General features: G+C 38.6%; 3 protein-coding genes across 5 annotated transcripts; 2 read left to right on the top strand and 1 right to left on the bottom strand.

The window, feature by feature from the left end:
- Positions 1 to 2684: 2684 nt before the first annotated feature.
- On the bottom strand, positions 2685 to 6550 carry cops5 (COP9 signalosome subunit 5). Its single transcript, XM_057322656.1, has 8 exons — positions 6197 to 6550; positions 5867 to 6101; positions 5530 to 5658; positions 5061 to 5126; positions 4816 to 4901; positions 4537 to 4648; positions 3681 to 3829; positions 2685 to 2967 (listed from the first exon to the last, which is right to left on the bottom strand). Exons 1-8 carry the CDS (start codon positions 6331 to 6333, stop codon positions 2880 to 2882), a joined length of 1002 nt encoding a protein of 333 aa, XP_057178639.1. The 5' UTR covers positions 6334 to 6550; the 3' UTR covers positions 2685 to 2879.
- A 554-nt stretch (positions 6551 to 7104) lies between these two features.
- Positions 7105 to 18660, top strand: pign (phosphatidylinositol glycan anchor biosynthesis, class N). Of its 3 annotated transcripts, XM_057322848.1 has the most exons (30): positions 7105 to 7391; positions 7694 to 7937; positions 8242 to 8363; positions 8428 to 8526; positions 8608 to 8714; positions 8805 to 8929; positions 9094 to 9224; positions 9357 to 9473; positions 9963 to 10003; positions 10098 to 10157; positions 10234 to 10326; positions 10416 to 10471; positions 11128 to 11206; positions 11296 to 11478; positions 11575 to 11714; positions 12115 to 12214; positions 12337 to 12429; positions 12505 to 12596; positions 12741 to 12843; positions 13462 to 13570; positions 13692 to 13794; positions 14062 to 14164; positions 14532 to 14618; positions 15175 to 15230; positions 15319 to 15394; positions 15533 to 15606; positions 15785 to 15827; positions 15914 to 15966; positions 16160 to 16323; positions 18550 to 18660. In XM_057322848.1, the coding sequence occupies exons 2-29, from the start codon at positions 7711 to 7713 to the stop codon at positions 16281 to 16283; spliced, it is 2796 nt and encodes a 931-aa protein (XP_057178831.1). In that variant the 5' UTR covers positions 7105 to 7391; positions 7694 to 7710; the 3' UTR covers positions 16284 to 16323; positions 18550 to 18660. The 3 variants fall into 3 exon arrangements, with proteins under 3 accessions (XP_057178831.1, XP_057178830.1, XP_057178832.1); XM_057322847.1 differs by lacking the exon at positions 18550 to 18660 and having other exon boundaries at positions 16160 to 18543; XM_057322849.1 differs by lacking the exons at positions 7105 to 7391; positions 8242 to 8363; positions 18550 to 18660 and having other exon boundaries at positions 7848 to 7937; positions 16160 to 18543.
- Positions 18555 to 19433, top strand: LOC130546680 (probable G-protein coupled receptor 141). The gene has a single exon (XM_057322041.1). The coding sequence runs from the start codon at positions 18555 to 18557 to the stop codon at positions 19431 to 19433; it is 879 nt and encodes a 292-aa protein (XP_057178024.1).
- The last annotated feature ends 1475 nt before the right edge of the window (positions 19434 to 20908 follow it).

The raw sequence follows: 20908 nt of genomic DNA, 5'->3' as shown, positions 1-20908 counted from the left end.
ATATTATCAAAGCAACACATTAATCGTCTAGATCTTGTGTTTCGTATTCGAAAATATTTATACCTACCTTTATACCAACCTTTACTGAAATGACAGTCTGTGGAATCTCATTTTTTACAACTTTTACATTTAAAGAAATGTACAATTTCTTGAAAAGAACTAACAAGCATATAAATGTTCAGAGGAAATGTGATTCAGAAACAACCCTGGCGAAATGAAGTGAACTGTGCATTAAACTTTCAGGAGTCAATGAACCAGGAAAAGAAAACTGCTGTGGAATCATTTTACTATATTCCCGAATTAAATACTTAAAATACTTAATATCCTAATAAGAAATAATATTTTTGGCAGTCAAGTGCACATTTCCCTTTTAAACATAGATTACAAGTAAAATCATGACTTGGGTCCTATACATTTGTCAAAAACATTTACTTAACGTAAATTAGTTTTTTAACCTCCCATTTACAGGCCCGGTTTCACAGACAAGGCTTAGCCTAAACCAGCACTATGCCTTAGTTAATTTAGGCTATTTCAGTCACTTTTATTTAAATGCCGTAGAAAAAAACATTACTGATGTGCATCCTGAAACAAAACAATGACACGGACATATTTTAAGCTATATGTCAGGGCAAGTTGTTTTAAGACATTCAAGACATTGTTAAGACTGCTCAAAATTAATTTTAGTCTGGGATTAGTTTTAAGCCTTGTCTGTGAGTAACATTCTTGTCTAGAATTACACAGGATACTGTTACAGGTGCTAGAAGTGAAGCTGAATGTATTCATTTCGACAACATGGTCTCACTCACTGAAGACTGCAGAGTTGCATTTTTGCCCTTCTTGTTTTTCTGAGGATTAGAGAGAGAAAAACTAGTATTGGTTTAAACCAGACCTGCGGCCACCCTCAAGCCTCAAAGAGACAAGGGCCTTTGCAAGAAACTAGTACAGTGATATATGAAAACAGTTTGTAGTTATAATTTGTGAATGTATTATATCAAGAAGGGGTTTTCTAAACCTGAGGGGTCTCTCGCAAGCAGCTGAAGATCCTTAAGCATTTACATGCTGAAATCTAAACCGTTTATCAGCTTCAGCTGGTGGAACTGAACACTTGCTCTCTCTTTCAAACTGTTGCTTCTAATAATGCACTTCTGGAGAAGTGGGGTGTGTTTTGGTCACTGCAGTGACCCGTGTATTGTTATATACTGTGGAGGAATGCGCTTCCTGAAACTGAGTGACTTGCCTCCATTTATGCATGTAAAGTACTTTGCAAAATGGAAATGTTGCTTTGGTTAGGTTAGGGATGTAGGAGTTTGGGGGGTAGGGGGTGGCGAGGGTCTATTCCCTCTGGGACATTTCAGCTCCTTACTGCCATGCTTGTTGAGATTATTACATGGTCCAAAGAAAACATCAGTGCTACCAAATATCTGTGGATGTGTATGGGGTCATTGGTCCCGCAGGGCTAACAGGAGCGTTGTAATAAATAGCTATGAACAAATGTTTGTGTGTTATAGTCCCTTAATGACAATCTCTTCTGTACTAGTATTTTAGTAACATTTAGAATTTTGCAAATGAAGTGGAATTCCACGGTAATCTAAGAAGGCTCTTACTAATAGAAAACACATCTTAAATTTAGTTAATGCATTTGGCTGATGTTAGTTCACTCACATTAAACCTAATATGCTTATGTTTGGGTTCATTCTCAATTTGTACTCATCTGCTTTTGTCCTCAAGCAAACGCTCATCTGGCGATGATTATAAGCCTCATTTGCGATTCCAATGGGTGAAACGCTGAACTTTCGACGACTGCGATTTCAATGAATTTCATCCTCTGTGGGCTAAACTATTGGATTCGGTATGTTGGCTCAGTGGTCCAGAGTAAAAACAATCTCTCACTTCAGTTTCAGCTTCAGTCCAAAATCCACAAATTGCATAGGGCACAATTGAACAGCTCGCTGGTTTCTGGAACACAGCATTAAAATCTTAAAGTGGGGCAAAAACTCAGCACGAGCATGATGTCAGCACCGTTGTCTGTAAGAAAATGCAGACGCGTTTATGTGCGAGAAACCACATGTGTGCTGAGTGTCTGTAGCGATAAAGAGCAGACACGCAGGGCTGAATAGACTCCAGTGTGCCGCGCTGCCGTTTCTGTGATGCATCAGTGACAGGCCACAGCTTCGAGCTCAGAATCCTGAAGGACTGTGTACAACACAGAGACAACCTGCACAGGGTCGTCCTGACAGATGCGCTTTGACCACGCCAAGTTGTGTTTACATTTGGGCCGGCGTAGCCATTGAGTTTGTTATTCCATTATGTAATGCTATGACTGGCAAACATGAAAATGGCCTCTTAAGGAAGTTCGTGGTCTGTGACTGCGCTGTGGTTTTTGTTAACTTGCTAAACGTTGCGTTGTTAGGGCGTGTGAATGGAATACTGCTCCCACTGCTCTGATCGTGGGAGATGGGAATGGTACGGTACTGTGTTACACACCGAACCCAGAGGAGAATAAATTTAAAAACGTCTGGTATTCTGCAGCGCTGAGGAAAACTCATTAGTCTCGCTCTGAAGGACAGGTTGTCAATGATCTGCATGCGTTCCAATTTTAACCAGACTTTTGAAGAACACACGATGCAGTATTATTTTGACATGAGCTTGCATCGTTTTTTAAAACATTAACCATCTGAAGTCCCTTAACTAATGAACGTGAACACGATTTATTGTTTTACAACATATGACAAGTGATGCAAACATTGGCTGAACATTGCATGAATAGATTCCTACAGACGAATTACTTTGTCTTTCAAAACAGAACCATATTGAAGAGAATATGTTACGTAAATAAGCAAACACAACATAAGGTCATCCTACATCAGTTCCTCTCAAGTTTAGTTAGATGTGTTCACTTGATTGAAGAGTTTATCTTTGATAACCTGGGACATTAAACCATGAATCGCCTCAATGGTTGTTTTGCAGCTGAAAAAGAAGAGAAATGTTAATCACATTTTTACAAAAGAAACCTTGATTAATCATGTTAGGTAGCATTTCTATATAAAACGATAGAGAAAGACAAAATTGTACTTATTTACTTTAAAAGTAACCTTTGCTCGGAAACAATGTAAATGTTTGTTTATTTTATAGGGTTTCATAAATTTGTGTACAAAAATCCAATATGAATTTATAACCATTTTTGTTTAACAATTGCTTGCTCTCAATACTAATACTCAACACTAAGAAATTAAAAAATCTATGTAAATCTTTCAATTAAATTGTTCATTTAAATGATGCTAACAATGAAGTATTTTTAACGGGGTAGATGTCATGACAAATATACTGTACATGTGTCCTATGGTGTGATAGCAAAAATTAAGTTATTTAGTTAATAATATATTATTTTATATTATTCATATTTATATTCAAAACAAAAATAGCATAAGAGAGATTTATCTGGTTAGTTTTTATTTTTGCTGTAACACTGTCAACTACTTACTGACAAATAGAAAACCTAAGCATTTTCACTGGTTTCAGATTTAGGACCTCACTGTATTTCTGTTTGACTTTTTATTTAGCCTGTTGTAGTTTGTATGACTACAATATAATATAAATAAACTTGGCTTGGCTCAACTTATTTTTACTGTTGTAATCAACACTGTGTGGAAACACTAGGGAATATTAAGGAATCATATTACCTGTCTCGTGTTGCCTTGGCTAGTTTATCCTCAGATTTCCTATCATGTGTGTCTAAGCCCAGCATGAAACTGCCTCTTCCCAGCTGAGCTTCTGCCTGTTCCAGCTTCTCAGACAGATCAAACACCTGTCCAGTGGTGTAGTCTGCATTCTGAACAAGCAATATCCATTAACAAATCCATTCTGCTTGGTCTAAGTTAATGCACAATTTCACAGACGGTAAATTCAGAATGGTTGTTACACATGTCATGGATTGTTTGCTAAAGCACAAATGGGAAATGTTCCGAAAGTTTGCGAAAGGTGAGGTTGTACACTCCCCAGACAAAGATTCACAATACAGACAGACTCAATAACCTTAAGGTCTCTGTCTGTGGTGACAACGTAATCACTGACAACACGTCTTCCATGGCAAAGCAAGCCGCTCTTGACAAGCAGTCAGTTTGTCTCTAGCGCACAGCTCTGAGGCTGCTATTTAGATATAGTCTACACCCCATTGGAAGTGTTAAACAAGGCTCATCAGAGAATGTCGCAGAAAACAATGGGGGTGGACTTTGGCTTATAGTCACTTAAAATGAACAGATGGACAAAACAATCCGTCTTAACAAAAGCAGCATTTATAAATACTAACCACGGGCAGTGGATGTCAAACTCTATATTACTGGCATTATGCAAATACAAAACGTGTGTCATTAAGGATTTAGAAAAATCTTCAAGACAATAAAATTAGTATTTGTTACAGTGTTGTAGGCTTAAATGTCAATACATGTCAAATTACAATACACGCTAAAAATATTTACATTGTACTGCTTAAAATGTAAAATAACAAGAGATATAAACAACAGAATGATTGATTCTTACTGTTAGTAGGCTGGAGGAGCTTAAAGTGTTGACCCAATATTTATTCCAGAGGAGCTCTAGAAGTTTGCGGTCCAGTGAAGATTTAAAATAAGACACTTCTAACGCATAGTACCTAAAAAGAGGAAGATGGAATAAACATAAAAGGCATAACTTATTTCCAAATATGTGCATCACGAACAGTCTTAAGATAATGAAATAAAATCATTAATAATAGTATTACAACATAATGCGTGCAGAAAAATGCTTGAAAACGGCGTTCAGCATGACAGGTATACTTACTGTTTGCAATGCACTCCAAAATCCTCAATCTTGTTAAGTGGTATCGTCTGGTATTCAGACGGACCCTCGTCTGGTGGCTTGTAACCCTAGCGTTCAATTTTAAACATTGTAATAAGCGATGAAAGGTCTTGCAAAAACCATGATGAAAAATAAATGAAACGACACGAAATACTACACAGTTAAAACTACACACAACACTTACCGCACATACAAAACATTGAATTGATAAAGAAAACAGTTCCTACCTTCGGATATGTTCTGAAAGCTCCAAGATTGACCTTTCCCGCAGATATAGTCCTCGTGGGATCAATCTGAGAAGCATGAAAAATCGCAACCACTGTACTAAGCGAAACAATTCAGTCAAATATAACAAATAAAACCAATGAGCTGCCAGTTTAGCAAGTTATGAGCACCCGCTTGTTATTTGCCCTGGGCATGAAGTAAGCAATAGCAATGAAGGGTAAACTGTATAATGTATTCAGTTACAAAGCCAACAGCCATTAATCAGACACCACTACAAATGTCACCAAACTCATTTGTATGTTGGGGGTCAATTATGGATCACCGATTTGCTTGAATTTAAACTGACGCTTTAAAAATCTCAGAGTTAGGCTATTTTCCCTCTGTCTTTAGAGATTGATGCAGACTGCATTTATAGAGGACTACAGCCCTAATGCAAAATAAGCAACTCGTTTAACATTATCATGCACTTACGACAACTGCGACAAACGGCTCTTGAAACTGCTGGTTAAGCATTTGAGTGCTGACATCTATGCCCGAGAGCCAGCAGCCGTATCCTGGGTGACTGTGGTACCATCCTATGGCATTCTCCAACCGGCCCACCTAAATGAATTCATAATAAAAGGGCATATAGACTGAATGGAATCATCAATACTTATCTAAAGAAAAACCATAAGCAATGCATCCTCAAGACATACTATTACACAGTATAGCTGTACGCATTCATAATATAGAAGAAATGCTTGGCTCATTCTTTTTACTTGCTCAATATCATTTAAAACAATATGTGGGTCACACATGACCACTGTACCTGTTTGGCATTCTCTATATAGGCAGCCATGTATTCATAGGCTGCAGCTTGAGCATTAACTCGAGTTTCAGTGCCTTCCACGGGCAGAGCAAAACTGTCCATGATGATCATCGTTTCTCCGTCCACTTTCCCCAACATAAGTCCCATCACTTCCAGATTTCCTCCCGATCTGGCATGCATCACCATCTTCAACAGTGCCAACGCCGATAATTTGCAGTATTTAAAATAATGATGGCTGCAAACAATAGAAACACAGTTCGGAAAACTGTTGTTATCAACTATCAAAAGACAAACAAGGCCTCTTAGCCTATGCTGTGGTGGAATACTTACTCTTTAGTCCAAGGTTTGGCAGCCAGAATCTCTTGTTGTTGTTTTTTGTCATATTTGTATATTTCATCAATACTTTGAACTTCCTGCATGCTGTTTGACAGCTCCCATGTCTTCATCGCTATGCTACTGCCAGCCATGGCTCGAGTCAGTTGTGAGGTCCAGATTTATTAAAAATGAAATGTTTGTACGCGCCGCCTGCAAATTATGATCATTAAAATACTTAACAATTATATATAATCTTCAAAAGTTTATCTAAACATGTAAACGCAGCATTTAATTAAAGTTAACAAAGCTCCGGCTGGATCCTTTTGCGGAGCAACGCGCAAACCTGAGTGAAGTCAGCAACAACAAACAAGGCCGTACGTGGTTTCATGTTGTCAAAATAAAAGTCCTCAGCAGTCGTTTTTAGGGTTGTTCGACTTTATGGGCGTGACATCACAGTACCGCGAGAGAGAGTCGAGAGCCGACTGCTCTATATGCTTTTGAATGACTCTCGCGGTAATGGGATGGTCTCCGCCTGTCGGTTCTTCCGGGGCCGTATGAAGTCGAACAAGCCTTTTGACTGTTGTAATTTTCTTACAGCCACATTAAATCTAGTCCAGTCCAATCTATTTAAAAGTGATTAATAATTTTAACACGAGTAGCGTACTTTTTCTTTCGGGTTACCTTTGCTTCTTTTTTCTTTTTAGATATTATAAAATAATAATACAATAAAGGCACATTTACTAACCCAGACAGTATATTATCACTACCGATTGAGCTACAGGATACAAATGAAAAAAAAAATCATTTTAATCAATGGAACTATTTATAGTTTAAATATGAAAAATCTGAAGTTCTCAGCGGCTTTGAGTATGTAAACTACATTCCCCAAAATTCCTTGCGGGGATTTTCAGTTCAAAGGTTGCTGAAACACGGAAGTAACGAAAAGTTGTCAGTTTAATCTTCTTACAAACTGTTTGGTTTAACAGGTCAAAAGCTACGTTTACTACACATATGCCACCTTTAAACGGACAAAACGATACATTATATTAACATTTAGTCTTACAATACACTCAAAATAACGTTTGCTGTATGGTCACTCATGCGCTACAGTGTCTATTCATTGACAAGTGATGAACTAAAAAGATTTACATATTGTCTACCGTCATTGAAGAAACTTCATGAGTCCGTTTCATCTGATATTAGCAAAAAGGTAAGATTATTTTTGTTCACTTTATATTAACCCGACGTTAATATAATGTCACATATGAAATGGGAATATGCCCTCAAATGCACCTCCTCTCAGATGATGTCAACGTTAAAGTTCAGAGTTTATATACCTGTTGCGTCTGTTTAATGTAACGATGAGTGTTCCAGATAGAATTTTAATCTGGATCAAAGATTAAGTTCACACTCTGTCCTCTTTTTTGCAGAATAATCGATCTGTAATGTCTATACTCAAACAGCATAGTGAAATAAACTATGCATCTCTTTCCTCTTAAAATCATACCACAGGTCTGACTGCAGACAAGATGAAGATGATAACGTTCTTCATCGTGGGACTCTTGGTCCATGTGGTTTTCTTTCTCTCGATATTTGACATTTATTTCACATCTCCACTTGTCCATGGAATGACACCTCAGCGTGTCTCTCTGCCACCTCCAGCCAAGCGCCTGGTGCTCTTTGTGGCAGACGGCCTTCGAGCAGACAGCCTTTTTAAACCAGATGACAACGGGACAGTCAGGACTCCTTACCTAAGGTGATAAATGTAGGATTATCTGTTCATGCTTGGATTAGATGGACTGAATGTGCCACTTACAGTACTATTGTGATCCAGATGAGATTTCTAGTAGCTTCTTACAGTGACAAAACATGCATTGGTTATTATATTCCCCATTCAATACTCTTGCAGATATTAGTCTATTAAACTTTGAAGTGGTCTGCTTCTAAAGATGCTCTATGCTTTTACATTTAATATTTAGTGTTTTAGAGGTCTTTTTATTGTGATCTTTATGGTGAAAACATAAAGTCGATTATCATTTATTATTGTTGCCTGTCATAAGGAGTATTATTGAAGAGGCTGGCACGTGGGGGGTGTCACACACACATGTGCCCACCGAATCACGCCCGGGTCACGTTGCTCTCATAGCAGGCTTTTATGAAGATGTTAGTGCTGTTGCCAAGGGTAAGAACACATTTTTGTGTAAACATAACAACATAGAGTGCTTTACATTTGTTTTCATTCTCAGGTTGGAAGGAGAATCCGGTTGAGTTTGATTCTGTTTTTAATGAGAGCAGACATACCTGGTGTTGGGGAAGCCCTGACATATTACCCATGTTTGCTAAAGGTACTACCACACACCTGTCAGTAGACGTGTGAGTACAGTGGCTCTTCTGTAACTTTTACCAGCACTTTCGGTGTATTCCAGGGGCCAGCGGAGACCACGTGTACACTCACACGTATCCTCCAGAGCGAGAGGACTTTGCTTCTACTGATGCGTCCAGGCTGGACACTTGGGTTTTTGATGAAGTCAAGGTAAGATTCTGCCATATATGTACACACAGCACCTACATTTCAAGTTGTGTAGGCTTTTTCATTTCTTAATTGTTTCCTTTTTTTGTAAAGGCTTTTTTTAGTGCTGCCAAAAACAATGAAACTCGACTGAATCAGTTGCATGAAGAACAAAATGTGTTTTTTCTGCATCTTCTGGGGATAGACACAAATGGCCACGCCCACCGGCCCATGTCAAAGTAAGCAAGATACATTGTCCTGCATGTTAACAAAGTAAAATTATTCGAAAGTAAAATGTGTTGAGATGTCATGAAATGTACACGAATGCCTAAAATCAGATTTACCACTAGGTGGAGCCACTGTTCTGTTCACAATCAAGGATTTCTTTTTCATTTTGGTGCAGGGAGTGTCTAGAGAACATTGGCCTGGTTGATACAGGTGTCGCTGAAATTGTCACTGTGATCGATGACTTTTTTGGGCATGATGGGAAAACCGCTTATGTTTTCACATCTGACCACGGCATGACAAATTGGGGTAAGATGACTCCACGCCCTGGACTGATACAGGAAAACTTTGAAAGAATTGAAAAAGATTGCACTTTAACAATGTTATACACTGAATGATAGTTGATGTCAGTCTAAGTACCACAGTATATTTTGTTTTAAGGATCTCATGGTGCTGGACACCCATCAGAGACGCTGACCCCACTGGTGGCGTGGGGAGCTGGGGTTCAGACAGCACAGCGGGCCGACTCTCAGAAATATGACGATTTTTATCTAAAAGGTTTGTTTTATGGCACTGAAAGTGATGCTTCACCCACAAATGAAAATTCTGTCATCATTTACTCGCTTTCGAGTTGTTCCAAATCTGTATAAATGTCTTTGTTCTGATGAACACAGAAAAATATATTTGGAAGAATGCTTGTAACCAGACAGATTTTGCCCCCTATAGTAGGAAAAATGACTTTCTGTTGAACACAGAAGACGACGTTTTGAAGAATGTAGGACAGCAAACAGTTCCGGGGCACTTTTGACTACCATTGTATTCTTTCCTACTATGGGAGTCAATGGGGGGCAAAATCTGTCTGGTTATCTGCATTCTTCCAAATATCTTTCTCCGTGTTCGTCGGAACAAGATTTGGAACAACACGAAGTGAGTAAATGATGACAGAATTTGGGCGACGTATCCCTTTAAAGGACTACCTGTACTATCCCCCACTCTCTTCGGCTTTTAGTAACTAGTAAGTTTTAATAACATTTTTTTGCATTTCAGAATGGGGATTAGAAACATACAAGAGGGTAGATGTGAATCAAGTGAGATATCTGTATTTATACAGTATATTCAAAAAGAAAAGAAGAGCCTGGCTAATTTGCTTGAATTATGGTTTCTCTTCTCCTCACATCTCAGGCTGATATTGCTCCCCTGATGTCATCTCTTTTAGGAGTTCCGTTTCCTTTGAACTCTGTGGTGAGCATTATTTTCAAAGAGCCTGTTTCAGACATTATCTTCTGCTCCATCTATAGCTCGTGTTGTTGCTTTACAGGGGGTCTTGCCACTGAATTACTTGAATAACAGCCAGCACTTCAAGGCTGAGAGCATGTTTGCAAATGCTATTCAGATTTTGGAGCAGTTCAAGGTATTTGAGTCCTCCAGAATGACATCTGTCCTTGATTTTATTTTGTTTCATTTGAATAGAATTAACAATTTTGTTTGTGACATCCAAAGGTGAAAATGGCACAGAAGAAAGAAACGACAATATCCATTCTGTTTACACCTTACCAGTAAGTAAAATTCAATTAAAGGGGACATATAATGGAAAACAGTATTTTCATTGTTCTTTCGAAAAAATAGTCTATTGCACTTTGTATTCACAGTATGTACTTACAACGAGTGGATCTTCTCTTTATAACATTCAAACATTCAAATAGAGAAGTCTGGTACAGTTCTAAAATAGCCTGTTTTATTCTAAGGTTCAGGAAGAGGTCATACAAAATTAAAGCAATAGTTCACCTTCACAAAGAAAAATCTGTTATCATTTACTCACCCTGTTGTAATTTTAAACCTGTGCGATTTTCTTTCTTATGCAAAACACAAAAGAAGATATTTTGAAAAATGTTGGTAGCAGAAAACCGTTGGTCCCCATTGACGTCTACTGTATGGACACAAAAGCAATGCAAGTCAATGGGGACCAAGGGTTTTCTGCTACCAACATTCATCAAAATATCTTCTATTGTGCTCTGCAGAAGAAAGAAAGTCACACAGGTTTGAAATGACAAGAGGGCGTGTAAATAATGACAGAGGTGAAATATTCCTTTAAAATCTTCACTTAAATAGTTATAAATGCAGAATGTCGAGGTTCCTTAAAGAATATAAATCAATTCTGTAAAATCAATTATTGAATCTTAGGTGAATTTGTGAGGTTGTGCTGTTTTTCTAGACCCCTTACCGAGTCTAAGCAGATGGATTTTGTGCGTCATGCCAGAGAATTGATCCAAAGACGACAGTTTGATAAGGCGGTGAGTGCTGATTGGTCAACATCACGTCCAAACTGATCTGTTGATCAGAAAGATCTCTTTAAGTCTATCCGCAGCTTTTCTTCATCTAGATTCCTTATTGTGAGGATCTCATAGCTCAGGCCTTGCAGGGCTTGTCGTATTACCACACGTACGATCGTCTCTTTCTGGGCAGCAGTGTGGTTCTGGCTTTTATTGGTTGGACCTCTTATGTAGTTCTGTTTATCCTGAAGACACACGCTAGCCTGCGTAAACCTCCAACTAACACACACTCGGTAAGACAGAGATGATGCATTGATGCATAGTTTCAAAAATATGTTCATGAAGTGTCATATCCAGTATGTGTCTGTGTGTTTGTGCACATTTTGAAGGTTGCAGAAAGGAGTCTGGTCTGGACGTTCCTATGTTTAGGTCTGTTTGTAGCTTTGTTTCTGGCTGTCCAATCCAGTCCCTGGACCTACTACATTTACTGTTTGCTTCCTGTTCTGGTGTGGTACGCCGTTGTGAAAGAGTAAGTTATATCAGCGATCCTTAACTGACCATTGCATTGTATTGATTCAGGTGGATTCAGGACTTTTACATGTTATCAGTATGTGCAATCCCTGAAAATTGAACCCGTGACCTTGGCGTTGCCAGCTCCATATACTCTAGCAGTTAAACATACAGAAAGCAACCAAAATTGTATACAACAAGTCCTAACCAAGCATATTTATATGTTAGTGCTTGATTTCGGTTGTATAGTGTGTGTGTGTGTGTTTACTGGTTTAGCTATAATGTCCTCAGTTACACGGTGAAGTACTTGTGAGGACATTTTTCTGGTCCTCACTAAATAAAAAGGCTCATAATTTGGTCAAATACAGTTTGTCTTTAAATCTAATGTCTTGTGTGTGTGTGTGTTTTCTTTATAACAGATATGAAACTCTTGCCGGTCTGATCAGATCCATTCCCTCATTACCACTTAGCCAATGCTTTGGATATTTTTTGCTGGTGATGTTTGGAATTGAATTACTAGTAAGTGCAGTATGTGCTACTACTGTATATCTGTAATGCTGGTTATAAACACTGTATAGCAGTCTAGTCTTTATAGATATGTTACTTTTTCATTTCCCCACTGCCGCTTGTTTGTTTTTTAGGTTGTGAGTTTTTTTTATCGGGGCATGTTGACACTTGGATTGATTCTGCTGGCACCGTGGCCTGTGGTCTCTGGCCTGTATATCAAAGCCAAGGTAGGATGTATTCTGGTATGAAGTGTGTCGTGTGTGTTGCTTGTGTTAAGGTCATGTTGTGTTGTATCGCTGTAGTTTAGGTCAGTGACCTGGATGTTGAGCTGTCTCTGCTTGGCTCTTTTTCCACTGTTGCCTGTGGTGGGACGGGACCCCAACGTTAACTATGTGTAAGCACTTTATTATACAGAAAATCGCAACGGGACCCTTTAGTTTCACGTCAATTTGTGTTTGTTTTCTACACTCTTACATGTGATGGGTGATGTTGAATGATTTTTTCTCTAAAAAGGGTTTTTGAATATTTGTCGCTTTAGAATATGTGCTGGAGTGCTGACCCTCCTCATCTCTTCCTCATACCTTTGGTCGTCATGGAAACGTTCTCCTCTGATCAGAGATGGCCAGCTGTTCATCTGCCAGGTCATTTTTGCTCTCCAGTTTCTTCTTTGTTCTCGTGCATTCTCTGAAGCTATTTTCATAGTGACTTTTAATACAGATGTTTATAGCATCACTCTCTGGTTCGTGCCGTTGTTGTGTCGGCTGTTTTAAGCAATAAAAACCACACCCGAGTTCACCCGAAAAAGAGGGTTTGTGGTACAGTTAATGTGGAACAGTTTATATTTAATCAGTTTATACTTTATACCTACATTTATAACTTGAGTTTATAGAATAATGCATTGCTGTTTTTTCAGAAGTAATTACCTTCTGCATCATTTTGCCTGGTTATGTAAATGTTGGTTGTTTTCGTAAATGTTTGTGGGTAAGTACAATGGTTTCCACATTTAGCGCCTTTTTTTGAGTCACTACACATACAAAAAGCTGCCGTTAGACGACTTTCAGAGCCAAATGCAATGTAAAAAAGGTCAGGGAAGGGTGTACGGTCAAACTCTAGTTTGAAGCAAGTAATCAAACCAAATGTGAGTACACTTGTTTGCATGCCATGACTTTTATTAAAGCTCTACATATCATCATTTGTATCCTAATTGAAGCGGTTTGTCAATGTGTTAGCTTCCTTTTTTTTCGTGAATGTGTTTGCAGATCATGCAGGTGATGCTGTGCGCCTACATCCTGACCAGCACCCACATCAGTCTGCAGCTGAAGCAAGGCCTGCCGCTCTTCAACCAGCTCGTTAGCTGGATCACGCTAGGTTCATCACCATCATTTCCACACTGCTTTGCCTCCGTTCCAGTAGTACACATAGAGCTTACCACATCGCCACAAACCTCATGTCTTCTCTTTCTAATTCTCTCGTTGTCTTTTTATGCTAGCTTCTTCGTTTTTTGTGCCGTTGTTGAGCTCCACCAGGCTCTTTCACAGACTGTTGAGCATCCTGCTGTCTCTCGTGTGTGTCTACCTGCTCCTGAGTACAGGGTAAGATCTACAGAGGCTTAGCTTTACATCCATTAGAGGAACTTTTGGTGTTGGCTTTCACAAAGGAACTGCTAGGAAGTGACATGCAAAAAGAAACCACAAAGTGCTTGCAGTAAGCAACAGACAGTTCACAGAATGTTCATAGTCACTTTTCATATCTATGTGTACGTGAAAGGTGTGATAGACCCAAAATCAACTACTGAATGTTCTGAGAATCATTATTGTAGATAAATGATCGACTGATAGTTGCTGTTCTGTTCTGTTTAGGTACGAGGCTCTGTTTCCTCCAGTGCTGTCATGGCTTATGTTTGCATGGATCAATGTGGAGCAGGAGGCCATGAACACTCGGGGAAGGTCAAACAGGACTGAGGTAGTAGTCCTCTGTTGGTACAGCTGGGTTATGGGTTGAATGCTCAAGGGAACACACTGATAAAAAAAGAAAGGTAGACCTTTAGTGAACTGAAAGTTATTTGCATAAAACCATCTGCAGAACGCATACTCTGTAAGTCGCTTTGGATAAAAGCGTCTGCTAAATGTAATGTCATGTCATGCATATAATATAAAGGCAAAATGAAACACAACATCTGTCCCCACCCTTTCCTTCAACCTTTTTAAGAAGTAACTTAACTAAGTTTCTCTAAGAGAATACAGATGTTGCAAACTTAAATATGAATTCAGTTGTCCTTTCACAATAAAACTGACGGACCGCTGATCGTAATGTTTTCTGTTTCCCTTAGCTTTCCAGTGTCGATTTTGCTGAAAATATTGACATTACCAAAATCAGGCAGCTAACGCTGGATGACATCCGGAGATCTTACTTCTTTGTATCTTTTGGACTGCAGATCATTTGTGCTTTAATACAATAAACAGCCACAGAAAACATGAAGAGACCATTCCAAATTGTTATTTAATCAGCGTCAATAGATGTATCGGGGCCATTTCAGTTGAGTGTGTGTTCAATTAGAAGAAAATCAAACCTCAGGAGTGACATAAAGTCATCCAACAGCAATGTGAAAGACTGACAGCATGACAAAACTGTGATGAAAATCAAAGTCATCACATAAAAAACAAATTGTTGAACCTTTTCTAAATACATGTACAAATGTTACTGTTGTATTTCATAAAAGTGAATATGAACTTCTTTTCTTTGCAGTATTTGAGGTCTAAAATATGTTATTTTAATGTTATTTTGACCTGTTTCTCTAGTTTTCATTTTCTGCGAATAAATGAAACAAAGCAGTATTATTATTGAAATTTGGGAGAAATATTGTTAGTAGTTCAAGTAGTGCATTCAGTAAAACGGAAAATAATTTTGAAATGGTCTCTAATGTTTTTCCACGGCTGTATATGTTTACAAACATGCCTTAACATTGAAATAAGGTGTTTTTCATAATAATTGCATTCTTTGGCTGTGGAAACATTGCCTCCATTAACAGGTAAGCGGCCATTTACAATTATTTTGAAGCGTAAGAACAGTCCTGTGAAAAGATGGTAAATATAAGATGGGAATATCTTCCCTCAAAGTTTTGATCCAGCCTCGGTGTACTGCTTTCTCACCGTCTTCAATCCTTTCATCATGGGTGGCCTTCTAATGTGGAAGGTAGGACACTTCACACTTAACAAACTGCCCTTAAATTACTGTTTCAAATATCTCCTCTTTAAATGATCTCCGATCAAGCGTGCTGTTATTTCTGCCACATGTATTTACATTGCTTTCCTCCGCTTTATTTTCTTTAAGGTTTTAATTCCTTTTGTTATTGTGATGTGCACATTTGAAAGCATACGAGTGTCAACACGGCTCTCCTCACGAAGGTATTTGCAGTGTCTAGTGGTACTTGAACAGATATTTTTTTAGCCTATGAGTGTTTTAAACCGTATGTCTGGCACTAGTGGAGAAAACTGCTGTGACATAATATTTGTATAATTGGACTATGAACCCTGTTGTATCATTTTATTGTTGCATTCAAAAACTTTTTATGTTTTATTGTAGCCTTTTCCTGGTTGTGCTAGTCATCTCAGACTTGATGGCCCTGGTAAGCACAGAAAACAAGATCAATTAATCATGGCACAATAATTGTGCTAGAAAATAAATGTAAAATGTTTTTATTCTTTTTCCCAGCACTTCTTTTTCTTGGTTAAAGATTATGGAAGCTGGCTTGACATTGGCACTAGGTGGGTTAACCATTTGTGCTAGTATATTATATAAACTTTTTCATCCTGTTCACAGAGTGAACATTTGTGTGTTTTATTGTGTAACGGTGTATCATAATAATTCAAATTTTCCTGCTCACTTTTGTTTTTTGTGCATAATAAGATTGTCATTATATTATCTGATGAAATACTAAGAAATGTTTCTTTGATGCAGTATCAGTCACTATGTCATCGTCATGTCCATGACCATCTTCCTCATGGTACTGAGCATCATGACCCACATCTTGACCTCCAAGCGAATCCTCATTGGGCAGAAAAGAAAGATGCACCTTAGATGAGGACTGCTTACCTTGACCATTGTCTTCATGTGTTTACAAGGTGCAAAAACAAACAAAACACAACAAACAAACGTTCAACGGCACGCTGACATGACTGAGGCGCAGTGTTTGGTAAAGATGCTTTCCTGTGTTTCTTAATATCATTGTTACTCAAGAAGACCTATGACTTTGAGGACGATGAGAGGAAGACATGTCTTCAGGTTGAAGCTAATGGGCCTATCACAAAAGTAATCGTTTTTTAATATGTACTCTTCATGTAAAGGCAAGGTCACATGTTAAAGGGTCTTAGGGCATAAATGTCACTGAAATAAAAAAATCATTTTTATTGGTTGGACAAAATATGGCTTATTGATAAAAAAAATCAAATGCAGAAGTTCAGTTCTGACTGTTTGTTTTGTGGCATCTGGGGAAAACCACCACATAGTTTGTTGCTGCAGTCATGTGTCCGTTTATCTATTTCCTGTTAAAAACTAAAGCTTGAACTGGGCAGGTACTCACTGGTACACAGTAGTTCAGTCTACAGACGCGTGTACATCTTGTGCTGGTGCACAGTTCTGCGTTACTCTGTTTACAGTACCAAGAAATGTTCTCGCAGAACGGCAGCTCTCAGAACGTCTCCATCTTTTCATTTGCAAGTTCTGGCATCTATTCTTTTTGACTTTAAGCACTGATTAACACTTATTAAGACAGACAAGGATTAATGTGAAAGTAAGTGAATTATGTTTCTGTGAATGTGTTGTGTTGGTGATGATTGCAAAATGTGTTGAGTGTTACTGTACGGACAGCCACGGTTTTATGGCAAATGTGAAACTTTAAAGTACTGTATTTTAAAATGGTTTTAAACGATTATATAAATTACAGTAAACATTTAGATTAGAACAGTGTTGTGTCCCCTTTTTACATTTACATTTAAGCATTTGGCAGACGCTTTTATCCAAAGTGACTTGCATTGCATTATCCTATACATTTGTTTTCTAAGTATGTGCAATCCTTGGGATCGAACCCATGACCTTGGCGTTGCTAGCGCTATGCTCTCACCACTGAGCTTTCTCAAGTTTATATTTGTAAGCAATATTTTAGTTTATAGTTTATTGTTCCTGATCTCTAATACTATCTCAGATGACCTCCTCCATGCTCCCCTGGAAGTGTAATAAATGCAAAACACACGTTGATGATTAAATGTGGATGCATTGAGCTACTAGGAGACAATAAAAAATTCTAGGTGCCTGTGATTTTAGCACTATTGATACAAAATATCACAAGTCATAAAGGGAAAGTGACGTGCATTGTTTGAGGTCAGCCACCAAAACTGAGGTGTCAAATGAGCAGCAGTTTCAGTTTGACCTGCTTGCATGTTCTGGAACAGCATTTGCACATTGAGTGAGGGGTAGATGCAACAGAGACAAACACTTCCTTGTCTGGTCATTCTGACTTCTGCTTTCTTCTGAGGGTACGTATCTTGCTTGCTTCTTGCGTTGTCTTATTGATAAGGAAAATGTTGGCTCTCACGTCTAAGCATGGTTGGGGAAACGAGAGTCAGCATCTTCTTTGTTACATTTTCAGAGGGCAAAAAATAAATGTGTGTTTCTGTGCTGATGTTGCTTTTGCAGGAACTTGTATATAGTTATTGATACAGTAGTTTGTATCAGTGTTTCCACATTTACATTTATGCATTTTGCAGACGCTTTTATCCAAAGTGACTTAGAGTGCATTTAATCTCTACATTTCTAATTCAGTATGCATGCGATCTATGGGATTATGTAGTATATATATACTGTATATATATAGTGTCGTTTTTTAACCACAGTTGGCTCAAATGTGAACAAACCCAACTGTTGGTTTAAATCAACTAAGTTCTAGGTTAACTTTACCCATGTTTTTGTCGAAAGCTGTGCCAGCTGGAATTTATTAAACCACTCTCAACGGGAGGTCAATTGCACATTAACTAAATCACTGATTCATATTAAAGGAGTAGTTCACCTTCAAAATGAAAATTCTGTCATTATTTAAATGCCGTCTTGTCATTTCAAACCTGTACGACTTTCTTTCTTCTGCCGAACACGAAAGAAGATATTCTGAAGAATGTTGGTAACAGGTTTTTCTAAATAAATTCTTTCGTGTTCACACGGGTGAAACAAGAAAATCACACAGGTTTAAAATAACGACAGTCTGAGTAAATGATGACAGAATTTTCATTTTGAAGGTGAACTATTCCTTTAAGCTGCCTAATCACTTTTCTCTGACTTTCGGTATGTTTTACCACTAGGGACAATGATGAACAACACCGAGGCGACCAACATCACCAACTCCACGTCCAGCCCTCAATTCAGAGAGCCCTTCAGAAACACCTTGATCGCCATCTACAGCATCGTGCTGCTGGCGGGCTCCACAGGTTTAACCGTCATGATGAGCATATTAAAAACCAACATTCGTTCATTGACCACCACCGTCTTCCTCAACCTGATGGTCGCACACTTTCTATTTCTGCTCACCGTTCCCTTCCGGATCTACTACTACGTGTCCCAAAAGTGGCATCTGCCCCACGCCTTATGTAAAATGGTCAGTGCCATGATCCACATCCACATGTACATGGTGTTCGTAATCTACGCCATCGTTCTCACGCTTCGTTTTCTGCAGTATTACAAGAAGACCCAGCGCACTGAGTTTTACCGACGTTTACACGCTATGTGTGCGAGCGCCTGTTTGTGGTCCATCTTGTTGGTGGTCATGCTGCCGACCGTGCTGTCTCAGTACGGCCACAAGGAGAAAGACCAGGATACAGACCATTGCTTTAATTTCGATGATGTGCTAAGCGTCAAAGGCATCTACGCCCTGAACATGACCTTATCCATCTTTATTGCCGTTGTGTCGTTCGTTCTGACCTGCTTCCAGACCATCGTCCTGTGCTCATTACTACGCAAACACGGAGCCTCCAGTCGCTTCCAGCAGGAGTTCTGGGTCCAGATGAAAAACCTTTGCTTTGTGTTCATCATGCTTATCTGCCTGGTGCCGTATCACCTGTTTCGGATACACTATCTGAACGAGACTACAAAGCCGCATGAGATAAATGAGGTGTTCTTGGCCATCACGGCACTCACCTGTTGTGACATGCTGACGTTCACGGGGAAGGGCATGTGTCACATGTGCTGAACCTGAAACTTAGAAACACTATCACAGACTTGATGAACTGGACCTTCCCTGCATCCGAAATGTTCAATATGTAGGCGACTGAATTAAATGAAGTACTGTACCTGATTGAGTGTTGAAACCGTGTGTAGTATGGGTGCACCTTCCAGGCGTGATGCATCTGTCATGTGACAGTAAAATGATGTACGGTGTGGTTGTTCACTTATGACACAGTACTAAGAACAACCGCAAAAATCTTTGACACGAGAACAAACAAGTACACATTAAACCATGAGGAATACATTTCTTGTTTCTTGTATCAGTTGCAATGGCACAGATCTGCCCGGCTCACAGTTTTCCGTTAAGAGTTTTTTCATTTGTAAACTTCCAATTTTTACCCGGCTGCTCTTCAGCTCCTGTGGCTTTATGGGATAGAAAAGTGTCCAACTGATGCTTACTGAGAAATCTTGGCGGAAATAGTAGAGCATCCGGTTATTTGTGTTTGGACATTTATATAGTATAAAAAGTGCCGATTTCAGACTCTTGTCATTAAACATTTTTCTGAAATTGATTTAAAACATACAAAATACTGTTTAACACTCTTCATTATTTTAACAGGTGCTATTAAAATGCATATAAGCTTTGAATTTAGGCAAAATATGTGATTTAGTGGATTGTCTGATTGAAGGTTAACAGGGTAAATAAAAGATGCAGCCTCACCAAAATTATTCACGATGGGACCTCTTTTTCTGTATGCTGTAGTTATGGTTCCACACATCTGGTGATTCGTTGTTAGTCCAAAACTATTGTTTTAATATAGTGTAGTAGCTAACCATGTTTTTGGTGGTTTTATTTAAAAAGTCATACCCCAGATAGCACAGGTACGGCTGTAAGAACATACAAACATCTGATAAATGTTAGTTTTACATCATAAATCATAAACATCTTATAGACATCTATAAGTGTCTATATGACGTCTGTCAGGAAATGCCTCAGAGATGTATTGCAGATGAGCAAACAATAAAAAATAGGTCTTGTAGATGTAAATACAGACACCAAATAGACATCACCAAGATGTACGTGTGCTATCCGGAACACAGCTATTGGTCGTGGTGAATTTGTGGTTACTGGGGTTTTAGAATAAATTCAACATGAAAACATATGGTTGCTATATACAATGAGGGAAATAATGATTTGATCCCCTGCTGATTTTGTAAGCTTGCCTGCTTACAAAGAACTGAAGGGTCTATCATTTTTATGGTAGGTTTATTTTAACTGATAGAGACAAAATATCAAAAAACAAATCAGGGGAAATTTTTTTATGTAAAGGTTATAAATTGATTTGCACTTCAGTCAGTGAAATAAGTATTTGATCCCCGAGCAAAACATAACTTTGTACTTGGTGGAGAAACCCTTGTTGGCGAGCACAGAGGTCAGTCATTTCTGATAGTTTTGGCCTCCTTCACAGATGTTCTACAGGACTAGGGTCTAGAGACTGG

This window comes from Triplophysa rosa, linkage group LG23, assembly GCF_024868665.1.
Source record: "Triplophysa rosa linkage group LG23, Trosa_1v2, whole genome shotgun sequence".
NCBI classification, from domain to species: domain Eukaryota; kingdom Metazoa; phylum Chordata; class Actinopteri; order Cypriniformes; family Nemacheilidae; genus Triplophysa; species Triplophysa rosa.
This window is presented reverse-complemented; position numbering and strand designations above follow the sequence as displayed.